At 39.0% G+C, this 13,887-nt stretch overlaps 1 protein-coding gene across 2 annotated transcripts in view; it reads right to left on the reverse strand.

The window, feature by feature from the left end:
- The window catches only part of CWF19L2 (CWF19 like cell cycle control factor 2), a 143,124-nt gene that overhangs the window by 61,748 nt on the left and 67,489 nt on the right, over nucleotides 1–13,887 (reverse strand). For both annotated transcript variants that reach the window (XM_082682755.1, XM_082682754.1), the window contains exons 9-10: nucleotides 12,244–12,340; nucleotides 10,590–10,682 (exon numbers count right to left, since the gene is read on the reverse strand). In XM_082682755.1, the coding sequence (XP_082538881.1) occupies nucleotides 10,590–10,682; nucleotides 12,244–12,340 (190 nt within the window). The remainder of the gene's footprint in view (nucleotides 1–10,589; nucleotides 10,683–12,243; nucleotides 12,341–13,887) is intronic.

The raw sequence follows: 13,887 nt of genomic DNA on the forward strand, positions 1-13,887 counted from the left end.
AAATACAAATCAAAACCACAGTGAGATACCACCTCACACCAGTCAGAATGGCTAAAATCAACCAGTCAGGAAAGGACAGAGGCTGGTGAGGATGTAGAGAAAGGGGAACCCTCCTCCATTGCTGGTGGGAATGCAAGCTGGTGCAACCACTCTGGAAAACAGCATGAAGGTTCCTCAAAAAGTTGAAAATAGAGCTACCCTATGACCCAGCAATTGCACTACTAGGTATTTACCCTAAAGATACAAATGTAGTGATCCAAAGGGGCACGTGCATCCCAATGTTTACAGCAGCAATGTCCACAATAGCCAAACTATGGCAAGAACCTAGTTGTCCATGAGCAGAAGAATGGATAAAGAAGACGTGGTCTATATTTATACCACGGAATATTACTCAGCCATCAAAAAATGAAATCTTGCCATTTCCAACAACCTGGATGGAACTAGAAGGTATTATGCTAAGTGAAATAAATCAGTCAGAGAAAGACAAATACCGTATGATTTCACTCATATGCGGAATTTAAGAAACAAAGCAGATGAACACAGGGAAAGGAAAGGAAAAATAAAATAAGTGAAAAACAGAGAAGGAGACAAACCATAAGAGACTCTTAACCCTAAGGAACAAACTAAGGGTTGCTGGAGGCGGGGGTGGTGGGGAGGATGGGGTCCTGGGTAATGGGCATGAAGGAGGGCGCGTGACGTGATGAGCACTGGGGGTCACATGCAACTGATGAATCACTGATCTCTACCTCTGAAACTAATAATGTTAATTAAACTGAATTTAAATTTTAAAGTTTTTTTAAAAAGAGAAGAAGAAATTATGTATGTAAAGGGGATAGTTTTATACATTCTGAAGTTAAAGGATACCCTTAAAAGTCAGGCAGACAACTGAAAACACCAGTTCAAAGCTCAGCCTAGAGTGAGTGCAGAGCTGAAGTTACCAATCATCCAACAAGAGACGTTAAGTGGAACCATGAAAGTAAGAAATACAGCCATGAAGAGAACAGAGGTTTGATCCTTGCCTACCTATCCGAGCCCTTCCTCCTCCCGCACTCACACCTCACTCCGCAGCCATTCAGAACAATGCGCCGCCCTCAGATCCCACTGTCTCCCCCTCACCTTGGCACCCTCACCCCTGCTCCTTCGCCCCTGGTTTGCCGGAGGAGGACAGTCAAGTTGCTAAGGAAATAGAAAGCTGTTTATTTGTTTGTTTTACAGACATAGCAACTTAAGTGTACTTGCAAGTAATGAGAAAGCAGCCAACAGAGAAATTAAAGATTCCATACAAGAGACGGGGAAAACTGTTTCTAGAGGCTAGAAAAAGAATGAGATCAGAGTACTGGTTAAGAACATGTCCTTTGGGGTGTCCAGGTGGCTCAGTGGGTTAAAGCCTCTGCCTTCAGCTCAGGTCATGATCCCAGGGTCCTGGGATCGAGCCCTGCATCGGGCTCTCTGCTCAGTGGGGAGCCTGCTTACCCTCTGCCTCTGTCTACTTGTGATCTCTGTCTGTCAAATAAATAGACAAAATCTTAAAAAAAAAAAACAAAAAAAAAAACCCTTGTCCTTCGAGGAAATGAAAACACTATTCCCACTGCCAGATGACAGCTGCAGAAAAACTAATTTTCTGGAGACAGGGACAACAGACAGACACTGAAAACATTCAACCTTAAAATCTCTATTTTCCCAATCATCAAGTAGGAAGCAAAGTGAATACTGAGACTAGAAGAGGGAATCTGGGGAGAATGGCAAAAGTTTTAAGTAACTGCTAAGAGAAATGTGATTTTTTTTTTTTTTTTTTTTTGCAGGCAAATTTGCAGGGAGAAATGGGTCATTGTGAATTTCTTCAGTTTCCCTTCCTAAAAATAAATTTTAGAAATTGTATTATTGGGACACAAAATATGCTGATAGGATTACAATTTCATTTAATAATAAATAACTGCAGCATGGAAAAATGCTGGGTTTTGTCTTGTTTTTTGTATTTTTTTAACTTTATTTTCTTTTTCCAGTGTTCCAAGATTCATTGTTTATGCATCACACCCACTGACAGAATGAGTAGAGAAAAGCAGAATAAAAAATGGCTATAATTATGTAAAATTATGCATGTGCTTTCATAGTTACAATGGACAGAGACTTGAAACATCAAAAATATTTTTTAAATGCTGATTTTTTGGTCTCTTTTCCATTGCTTTGTCATTGTGCAAAAATATTTAACATGTTATTAGGAAGGAAGGAAGGATGGATGGAAGGGAGGGAGGGAGAGAGGGGGGAAGGAAGGAAATCTGGAGGGAAATACTTTAAAATATATTATCAGTGTATAATTCCTGAGTGGTAGGATTTAGGGTGATTTACTTTCTCCTTTATGTTTTTTTGCATTTTCCACATTTCTACAAAGGTTACATATTATCATTAAATGTCACCTAAGAATAAAAAGAAACACATACTTTATTTTCAAAGCCCATATCCTATTGTAAAGGGAATTTTCTATTTAATTGTGTGAGCATTTCCAGGAACCTTAAATTTTTGTGTTTGAGCTTGCATGACTGTCACATGTGAAATCAGTTTCAACACCCAGGTAAGATTTTCTTTTTTTATTTCAAAAATCAGTTCATCAATCTACATCAACAGAATTATTTTAAATAATTTTTATTTACTTAAAATAATTGTAAATTGCACACACATACCTGACCTCATTTCTTGCCGCCAAACTAAAACTTAACTGAGACCCTCATTATCCTGCATTCAATTTATTCAAAAAATGAAGATTAATGACTTCATAGAATTTTAATGAGAACTAAATAAATTTCCATAAATAAATGATTAAAACACGTCCTGGCATATAGTGTGCCCTCGAAAAATATCACCTATTACTATTAATATCAGCAGCAGTTGTAAAACTATACACATCAATTAATACCATGGTCCTGAAAAATAAAATTATGTCTTAAAATTTAATGAAATAACCTTAGAAACAGAACCTAAGTAAAAAATATTATTAAAGGAATTAGAAGCAAAGTGGTTTCCTTAAGGTAATAATTCTTTATTAAACATATCCTTGGGGTGCCTGGGTGGCTCAATGGGTTAAAGCCTCTGCCTTCGGCTCAGGTTAACAATCCCGATCCCGGAGTCCTGGGATCGAGCCCCGCATCGGGCTCTCTGCTCAGCAGGGAGCCTGCTTCCTCCCCTCTCTCTGCCTGCCTCTCTGCCTACGTGTGATCTCTGTCAAATAAATAAATAAAATCTTAAAAAATATATATCCTATAATGCTCCAATGGCACAGATTTCTAAACCAAAGTATATTTTATCACTTAATATTTAGATTTAATTCAGAGAATTACACATGGATGATATACTGGGTATTTCTGGGTAGACAGGAATGTAACAAATACCATAAACTTCTATGATTCAGTATGATATAATTTCAAGTGTTTTGTTTTGTTTCCTTTTTTGAGTGTGTTTAGTTCCACTCAACTAATTTTACTTTCTCTTCCTCATAAATCTTTATTAGCAACTGTCTACTACAATTATTCTACTCAGAACATGTTCGGTATGTGTGTACTTACTTTGCACTACAGAACTGAAAATTGCATTTTGTTTTCAGCAACTATAAAGCTGGGGAGATCACAGCTGGGCCAAGTACGTCTGATCTCACTGGCCTACAAGCTCTTTAACCTTTCCGTGAAACCCCTCAATAAAATGATCACTCCCAAATGAGAAAACAGCACTTAAAACAAAACAAAAAAAAAAAACCTTTATTTTTAGCTTTCCTAAAAACACATTAAATGTGACTTCTTGTAACTAACATGTTATGCATACTACAATACAGGCAAGATAATTTTTAAATACATATAAAAATAAAATTACTTTGGGGTTGATTTGTTTCACTTAAAATTGTACCCTTAAAGGGGCACCTGGGTGGCTCAGTGGGTTAAGCTGCTGCCTTCGGCTCGGGTCATGATCCCAGAGTCCTGGGATCAAGTCCCGCATCGGGCTCTCTGCTCAGCAGGGAGCCTGCTTCCTCCTCTCTCTCTGCCTGCCTCTCTGTCTACTTGTGATCTCTGTCTGTCAAATAAACAAAAAATCTTAATAAAAAAAAAAAATTGTACCCTTAAATTGCAAATATCCAGTATCAATCCGTGACCTCATTCTTCTAAGCCCTCCCCCCAGAATTCCAGAAAACAATGTATTAGAATGAATCCCTTCAGGAGAACATGGACGTCTTGGGACTCATCTTTGCCCATATGCAGTAGCATTTCATTTTTCCCTTAAATGTAATTATATAACAGAGAAAGAAATGGAACACTGATGATAGTGGACTGATGAGCATCTGAGGAACAGAGGGGAACTGATGGAAGAAAGAGGTTGCTCCTGGGTCCTTCTTCTTTCTCCAAGGAAACAACTAACTAGTGATAGCTTCAGTAACCACTGGAGGGTCCTGATTCACAACTTGAAAGAGTCCACAAGAGTATTCTTCACACCAAAATTCAATATGATACATATATAATCATAACTATCCAAAATAATTACAAGTTGTCCTAAGTTATTATATTTGAGAGAATACTCTTCACAAAACAATTAAAAAAAAAAAATCCTACCCCAGATGTCATTAACGATTAAATATGGCCAACAAGTCATTCAAGCAGGTGTTTCCTATTCGGTGACTAGAGTGGCGGGTCATCACTCACACCCAGGATGATACTAAGCAGCCATGCTGGAGATGACGGCTGTGGCTCTGAAATAAGTCTTATGGAGAGCTGTCATAAAGAGAAAAGCTTTTCCTTTGGCAAAGTTACAAACATGGTAATAAGATCCAAAAGCAATGGCTACAGCCTCAAAACAGTCTCTGGATGCCCAGATTGCACGGGGCCCTCTTCGTGGCCCCCACCTTCCCATACCTCTCCTCTGGAGTGCCATCAGGGTAGTAATTACATATTCGTATAACTGACCTTATTCGTAAGTTTTCTTTACACAGAGAATGCTTTCCAAAGGAAAGTTGATGCCTGAGTTAAGATCTAAAGGATGAAAGGTGGTAACTGAGGGAATAGAGGCAAAGAAGAATATTCTGTACAAAGGAAATGCTTTGTGCAAAGGCAGTGGGCCTGGTGGGAAAGCCACTCGGAGGTCCAGATGACGGTGACAAAGAGCTGACGGGCATACAGAGTTGATGGGACAAATAAGAAAAGCAAACAACAGAGTTAGAAATATTTACTCAGGTAACACCGACACTATTTCATCAAGAATTTGATGCAAGATACAATCAGAGTGAAGAGATGTAAGATTCCATGTTACTATAAAATGTGTTTGTATTTATGTATCATCTATAAAATTGTTTGGCTTTAATTTAGCTGAAAATCTTGACTGCTTAGAAATAGTTTATTTGGGCACCTGGGTGGCTCAATGGGTTAAGCAGCTACCTTCGGCTCAGGTCATGATTTCAGGGTCCTGGGATCGAGTACCACATCGGGCTCTCTGCTCAGCGGGGAGCCTGCTTCCCTCTCTCTCTCTCTGCCAGCCTCTCTGTCTACCTATGATCTCTATCTGTCAAATAAACAAATAAAATCTTAAAAAAAAAAAAAAAGAAATAGTTTATTTAAAGAAAGAAACCTTCTAGTAGCACAGGTAATATTTCTAATTGCAGACCACAGAAATGAGATACTTCGGGGATGGTAAGGAAAGAAGTAGAATGGTATACAAATAGGGAGAACCCGGGACCTGTTTTGCTTGCTAGGGAAGAAACTAGCTAAATGACCAAAGGGAGAGAACATCTCTGTGCTCCTCTTCTTGGCAGGAAAGGCTACACCATCCAGGAAGCACACCTACGGTAACCTAACATGCTAAGCAGTGGCATAAAGCAAGGCTAAAATGTATATTTAGATTTAAAAAATACTCGACTTAGAAAACTGAGAACCCAAGTGATTTCTGCAAAGAAGGAACTGAAAAATGTTTGTTGACTAAAGGCCCAACTCACTGCTTAAAAATGAAAGGCAAACAGGGCGCCTGGGTGGCTCAGTGGGTTAAGCCGCTGCCTTCGGCTCAGGTCATGATCTCGGGGTCCTGGGATCGAGTCCCATGTCGGGCTCTCTGCTCAGCAGGGAGCCTGCTTCCTTCTCTCACTCTCTGTCTGCCTGCCTCTCTGCCTACTTGTGATCTCTGTCTGTCAAATAAATAAAATCTTTAAAAAAAAGAAATGAAAGGCAATCAATACGACAATTATTTTAATGTTGTAATTTTCTTTCTCTTTTTCTATGCTTATGAGGATCAGTTGCAGAGATAGGGATGCCAAAACACAGTAAAACAGTGTAGGCGCACTCATACTCTGGGAATCACAGCAACTGTTTTACAGGGTCCTCACAATGCATTCAAGAATCAGCATGAAAAGACAGTGTTAAGGTCAAGCATGGTGAAACTACTATTGGCAATAGTGGACCTGACTTTATTACGAAATGCTACAAATGAGTCTGTTTCTTTAATTATTCATTAGTTAATGTTTTTCCAAGGCGTTCTAAGGCCTTCCATTAATTCCTCAGTTTCTTATAGGAGAATGTCTATGAAACCCTCCCCCCAGAGGTGCCCAGGGAGTATAAAAACATATTTCTCTTTTTTGCCAGCCATGCAAGCAAAACGTGACAGCCACTGCATCATCACACAGTAACTAGTTCACTATCCCTAGTTCATCATGCCACTATTTGTGGTGGCACAAACAGTAAGCTGAATTCGGAGTTGAATTCCCTTAGATTATTGTCTATTAACAGGTAGAAGTTACAGAAAAGCAGTTTAGGATCTATTACATTAAAGAATTAGGAGTCAGGGGTGCCTGGGTGGCTCAGTTGGTTAAGCATCTGCCTTCAGCTCAGGTCATGATCCCAGAGTCCTGCGATGGAGCCCCACATTGGGGCTCCCCTGCTCAGTGGGGAATCTGCTTTTCCCCATGATCCTCCCCCTTCTCCTGCATGTGCTCTCTCTCTCTCAAATAAATGAATAAAACCTTAAAAAAAAAAAAAAGAATTAGGATATAATCTGTCCTGACAGAGAGAATGGGTAGTTTTCCAGAATCATCGCCCAAGGTCCAATCACAAGTTGGAAACACCATGCAGTGGGATTGTTTCAATAAGGAAGTACACTCGTGGGAAGGCCAGACCAGAGGATGCCAGAGTTCACGGATCATTTTTAAGATTTACAGTAGAGGGGCGCCTGGGTGGCTCAGTAGGTTAAAGCCTCTGCCTTCAGCTTGGGTTATGATCCCAACGTCCTGGTGACCGAGCCCTGCATCGGGCTCTCCGCTCAGCAGGGAGCCTGTTTCTCTTCCTCTCTCTCTCTGCTTGCCTCTCTACCTACTTGTGATCTCTGTCAAATAAATAAATTTTTAAAAAAACATTTAAAAAAAATTTACAGCAGAAAACTCTAAGTGCTAAAATATATTGAAGGCATTCATACAATAAACACTTCAAGTATTTCCTGGTTGTCTACAATGTGTCATGCACTACTCAAGGCACAAGATATGAACTGAGACAAACACTTCTCCTAAACATTAAGTAGTTCACTCTCTAAAAGGGAAGAGAAATAAGCAAACTAATAATTACAAGTGCTGATGGGTTTTTTTCACTAAAGCCAAAACAACATTCATAGATTGCTGAATTGAGAGATTTGCCTTGTCAGAGACCTAACATTTCTAGCACAAACTCCGAATGAACGTGCTCCTCTCTGTTCAACACGTCTAGGAACGGGATTTTCTCTCAAGGAGGAAAGTTTTTATAAGAAGCACCTCGAGATTTTCCTGTAGTAAGTCAAGAAATTTCTGGAAGGTAGCAAACAACTTTGTATTCTATTCTCATTTCTGAACAGAAGTACTCTGAGAGGCAGTTAAGTCAAGATCCTGGCCTTGAGAGAATAAATGACTTTCCTGGCAGCAGAAATTCTCTCAGAATTGTACGTAACGGCTTGTTTTGCATGTGTGTCTGGTAAAAGATGAACAAAATGTGCAAGTGTACCACCTCTGTAGAGAGGACAGAAATTTTTCTTTGTCAAAAATGTCAAAGATTCCTAAGAATAAAAATCTTTCTAGATGAACCTTCAAGGCTATTCAGTTTCCTAAAGAGTTTACAAACGGAAAGTCCACTTTGTACTACTGGAATACAACTTTCAGTCCTACCCCATTGGGTTATGAGGTCCACTGCTCAAAAGCTAGGAGGGGCTAAAAAATCATAGACATCAGTAATGTTATGAAGTTACATGCTCAAGGGATGAGATGTAGTCTGTCAGTTACTGTACGATGATAGCCTTAAACCTCCAGGAGAAAAAGTTATTTAGAAGATCTGCTTCAATTCTCTCATTCGAATTGCTTTAAATTTCAAGAATCCTCTGAGGTCCAGCTACAGCCTTGGAACCCCTTCATACAAAGTGACAAGCGTCAGGAAAGAAACAGGTATAGATTACAGGATGATGATGAGAATACAAATATTACCAGGTGAAAAGATAAAACCCAGAGAGAATATTTTAAAGGTCTTCGAAGTTTCAAAACAAGAACAGGTTACAACTTTCTGAGAGGAGGAGAGAAAAGGCCTCAGAAGGAAGCAAAACAAACTGAAGAGTGGGCCAGCCTCAAGAGAGGGTACGTGGCACAGATCATTAACCGCACGTGTAAGCGTCAGAGACACGCACGTTACGTCTGAGAGCCTTGGAGGTGAGGCCGGACGACAGGGCTGGTCTGTGAAAGGCCACACCACAGGAAGAGCTAGTATTTAACAGAATTAGCACAAAGAAACCACACAGAAGTGCTAGATGAGAGAAGTACCATGACCACAAGGAGGCAGGGAAACCTAAGTGTGGCAGAAGTGTGGAAGACAGTGCCGTGCCCTCAGGCTCAGCTACCCTCCATGAGTCCCACAATTCTACGCGTAGCGTCTCACTCTTAACATTCTAATCTGTGTAAGAAAGTTTAAGTTAAACACTTTTTAAAAACATGAGCTAGCACATCATCAAAACAGCCCATTTCACATACATATTCTCTACTGTGATCTAAGCCATCAGTAATGTCAGCTTGCAGAAAACCCTATGCAACTTGACTTCACACATTCTCATCTCCTCACACGCAGACATTAAACTGTATAAATTAATCTCTGAGAGCAACCCTTTAAAAATCACTTATAAACCTCATTATAATACTCTCAACACTGTAATACACCCAATTCAGCCCTTCACATTTTCCTATCTTCCTCCTGTGCCAATTTCATGCAGAACCATGGATTTAAATACTGTTTCTAATGTCAAGAGCTCCCCAATTTCTATCTCCAACCAGGCTTCTCCCAATTCCCAACATCAACCTGTCTCCCTGACATCTCCACTTGTTTCACATCTAAAAGACATCCAAACTCAATATATCTAAACTAGAATTGCTCTTCTTCACCCCAAAACAGACTCCCCCTCTTTCTATACCTCCAAGAACAACCACTCTAGTCTCCCAGCTGCTCAGGCTAAAAACTTTGAAGTCACTTTGCCTCTGTATCTCATACACCCCTCCCATCTAAACCACTATAAAAATCCTGTCCACTCTTCCTTTCAAAACACATACAGGAAACATTTGTGCATATAAGGACGTAACTAATTCTAACCACCTCTGGAACTACTATCTTGGACAAAGCCATTACCGTTCTTTGTGAGATTATTGCCGGAGCCTTTCTAGATTCCGGCTTCTGCTCTTACGCTCCTTCTGTCTACGCTCAACAAAGAAGGCAGGACAGTCCTGCCAAAATCGATCTTCTGCTGGAAAGCCTTCAAAGCCCTCTCACTGAGAATAAAATCCACTTCCTTACCCTGACTTTGAGGCTTCACATGATCTGGCCTTCCATGGCCTCTCCAACCTGGATCTTCTATTTCCCCATCTTTCATCTGTTCCACTCCGGGAGCGCTGGGCTCCTTATTGTTCCTCCTACACATCACGCATGTTCCCATCATCTGGAACCCTCTGTTCCTCATGCCCCGGGGCGCTCTTCACCCAGATACACAGATTCGCTGTCATACTTCCAATCTTTGCATCAATGTCACTTTTTCAACCACAATTAAGACTGTGTCCTCAGAGCCACCAGCACACTGGGCACTCTAGACCCCCACTGGCCTTCCACTGGGTGACTACCTTTCTAGAAAGCTAGAGAATTTATTATGTGTATCCTCTGTTGCTTCTCCCCTCCCAAACGAGACATCGTGTGGGCAGGTGCTTTGATCGGTTCTGTTCACTTAAAGATGGATGAATGAATCCTCGAACAAAATAATTTGTTTTATATGAAACAGATACCAAATTCAAGTCTCTCATTCTCTAGAGAAAGTATTTAAGGACCAGTGTGTTTTCTGTGAAGTCAAAGCATCAGTAAATGGCAGTGTCCAAAATAAAACCAGGTGTCTCTGGCTTAGGCTTTTTTCCACCAGGACACAGTGGTGGAACATGAGACAATACCTATGAAAATCCATTTCAAAACAGGCAAACACACAGATGAACACACTGACACAGATACAGAAACATTTCACATGAAAGTATGACCACTACCAGGTAGTAGCGGTATACACAGTGATGACGCGCCTACAAACAAACCTGCGTTACTTACCTCCACCGCAGATCCTTTTGATGATCTCTCTGTTACAGTTTCTTTGAATTTATTTGCCTTTTCAAGCTGAGCTTTAAGTTGTTCTGCTAATTCCTTTAAAAGGAAAAACAAGAAAAATTGGTGTCACATATAGCTTAATCCTCAGTGTAAAATACTTCAAATTTATACAACAGAAGGGAAAAGAGCACAGTGAACACCCAGGTGGCCATAACCGAAGTTCACAGCCTCGTACATTGCTTTTTAACAAATTTAATGAATTTATCTCAGTTCCACACTTCCCAAATATCTGTGCCGTTTGTTTACGCTTTGAAGGTAAATAATTACAAGGACATATATTCTAGGGGAGAGATGGGCATTGAGAAAACACATAACCTGAAGAATGAAATTTTTATAATTCTTTTAATATTACAAACATCCAACACTCAAAATTTCAGTTATTGTAACAAGAAATCCTTAACAAGATTTAAAATATTACCTTCTTTACTGTTGGGTAATTTGAATAAGAACCCCAAATATATTTCATTTTTACTCTAGGAAGTCTATAGACATTTATATAAAACAACTGACACATAAAGAAATAAATTAAACAAACATAAGTATGTGACAAGCAAAGAATAGTATTCTCCACTGCAGTGGTTCCATGACCAAAGGAACACTTCTTTTAACATAAATTAACTTCCTAACTTGGTGAGTTCTCTTTCATTATTTCAAATTAATTCTTTTGTGCTTTCAAAACTCGAACTTTATTTTCTGCTATTATTACTGTTGTTGTTGGTTTGTCTCTCTTACCAATCTCTGGGTTGAGCTGAAATTCAGTGTTACCAAAGACCAGATTCAAAGAGAAAGAGCAGCATATGCAAGATACACAAACTCATAAAAATAGAAGTATCTTGTTTGGCCACCTTTTATTTATTGGACGGTGTCATACTGACAGCACAATACTTAAAGCTCACCAGTGTTTGGGTCTGAGAGGAGTACATTCAGATGAGGGAATCAATTCTGTCAAGACACACAAAGCTGCCGGCTTCATTTTTCTGCCATGCGCGTCGTAACACATACTAGCGCGTCAGAAATGTGACACTCTCCCACCAAAATAATCGATAAACAGAGACAGGTGTAGCTCTCCCCAAATCATCACCATCCTCTACTGAATTCTGAGGTAAATCAGTCTTCCATCATAATAACACTATTACAGAAATTAAATGAGCTACACGATACAAAGCAGCTAACATATCCCATTACAATTTGGAAAAATGAATTAACCATCTTTTTAGAAGCTCATTTGTTAGGTTCTTAAGTAAAGGAATCTAAGAGGGCAATACACACGCTTAATAATGTGACTAAAACAGGGAAAGAAGACAGTGACGCTTTTGTTTCCCTCAAATTTGCTACACTCAAATTGCAGAGTAGAAAGGAAATTTTAAAAACATTTTGTTCCCTAGGATCTTAATTTTCAAAAATCTGACAGGAAAAGTAAGCACTTTATTTAGAATGGGCAGAACTGTTTTTAGAAACATTTAAGAATTTCTTTAAAGAATCAATAAGCAAGAGTTATTTTTCCTACTGTGCTACATTTGCATTGCAAAGAAACTTCCAAAATTATTTGTAAGAAGAGCTAATTGCTATTCTCCTAAGAACAATACAGAAGACTTACCATATTTCCCATCATCTCAGCCTTGATAATCCTGGCTCCCAATTTATTCTTCTCATCAACACTCAAGATGTATTCAGAATCATCCTCAGAAGCACCTCTGTTTGAACAAGACAGATTAAGAGCATATGAAATATAGGGACACTACAAGTAAGAGCATCAAGACTCAAATATTATTTAAATTGACCTCAACAAAATAAGGACCGATAGATCACAATTCTAAAAACTTAAAAACAAAATAAAACAAACAACCAAAAAACAAAGCTTCAGTGAGTCACCAAAAATCAACAGCTTAAGGTTCTCTGTTATAATGCCACAATGGCCGATGGCAGTTATAATAACTGACCAAAGTCCCAGCAACAATGAGATAAATAGTATGTCAACTATTCTTTACTAATATTTACATACTCATTTTAAAAAGGAAACAAACAAAATTAAAACATTAGAATCAGGCCATAATTCTACATGGCTGGGGTAATTCTCATTTGGTGTGATAAATTACCAATAATCTAAGAAACTGTAACTAGGAAATGACATATTTAACTGCATTCAAAGAATAAAAACAATGACCATATGTTCTTTTTGCAAAATAAACCCTGAATAACTCAAGCAACATAAACTAAGATCATATGCCAAACCAATACCCTGAAGACAAGAGAAATTTCCAGCCAAGTTTAGAGTCCTGGCATATAGGAAATTGTCCCAGCTTACCTCTTTATGAAATATTACTGCAGGGCAGAAAAGGGAAATGTAGGCCAAGCCTGAGGGACTCCTTAGCCAAAGAGACATGGCTAAGACTCTAGAACTCCAAGGAACCCAGAGACAGAAGAAAGTGGCACAGTGAGAGAATTGCAGAAGAGTCTGGAGAGTTCCCCTTCAGTATTCAGGAAGAAACTACTCCGAGTCAGAGAAAGCATCCATCCCAAAGGTAAGAGGAATAGCATTCAGCATTCCTGGGAACAGTGCCTTGTCTCACTACCCAGACTAAGAAAATTAATGATTCAGAAAGCACTGAGTAGAGTTTTAAGACTAAATGATGATTTAAGCCCACTGAACCAACCTTAAATCCAAGAGTCTAAAGGAGCCAACAGTTTCTAACTAACTTAACCACGTCACCTCAGCACAAAGCTCAAGAATATTTACAAGAATTTAAAAATTCAGCACTCAACAAGGTAAAATTCATGACATCTAGTATCCAATCAAAGATGACCAGACATGCAGACATAGAAAAGTAAGACCCACAATTAGGAGGGAAAGCTCTCAATCAAAATCAACCAGAACTGACTCAGATATGAGAAATAACAGATAAGAACAATAAATGTTATCATTTTAACTGTATTCCATACGTTTGAAAAGTTACAAACAACAAAGGTATATCAGTTGAAAACTATAATGTCTGAGATAAAAATATACTAGATAGGGTTCATGGAAGATTAAACTGCAAAGAAAGAAATTTGTGAACTTGAAACCTTAGAAACCATGCAAAATGAAACAAAAGAGAGAAAAAGAATTTCTAAAAATAAAAAGAGCTTCAGAGCTATAAGACAACCTAAATACCCTTCTGGAAGTTCATGTCACTGGAGACCTGAAAGGAAGAAATGGGAGACAGAAGACACAAAGGTCAAATGTTCCTAATTTACTAAAAAC

The sequence above is a fragment of the Mustela nivalis genome (genome assembly GCF_964662115.1).
Source record: "Mustela nivalis genome assembly, chromosome: 9".
Taxonomy (NCBI): Eukaryota; Metazoa; Chordata; class Mammalia; order Carnivora; family Mustelidae; genus Mustela; species Mustela nivalis.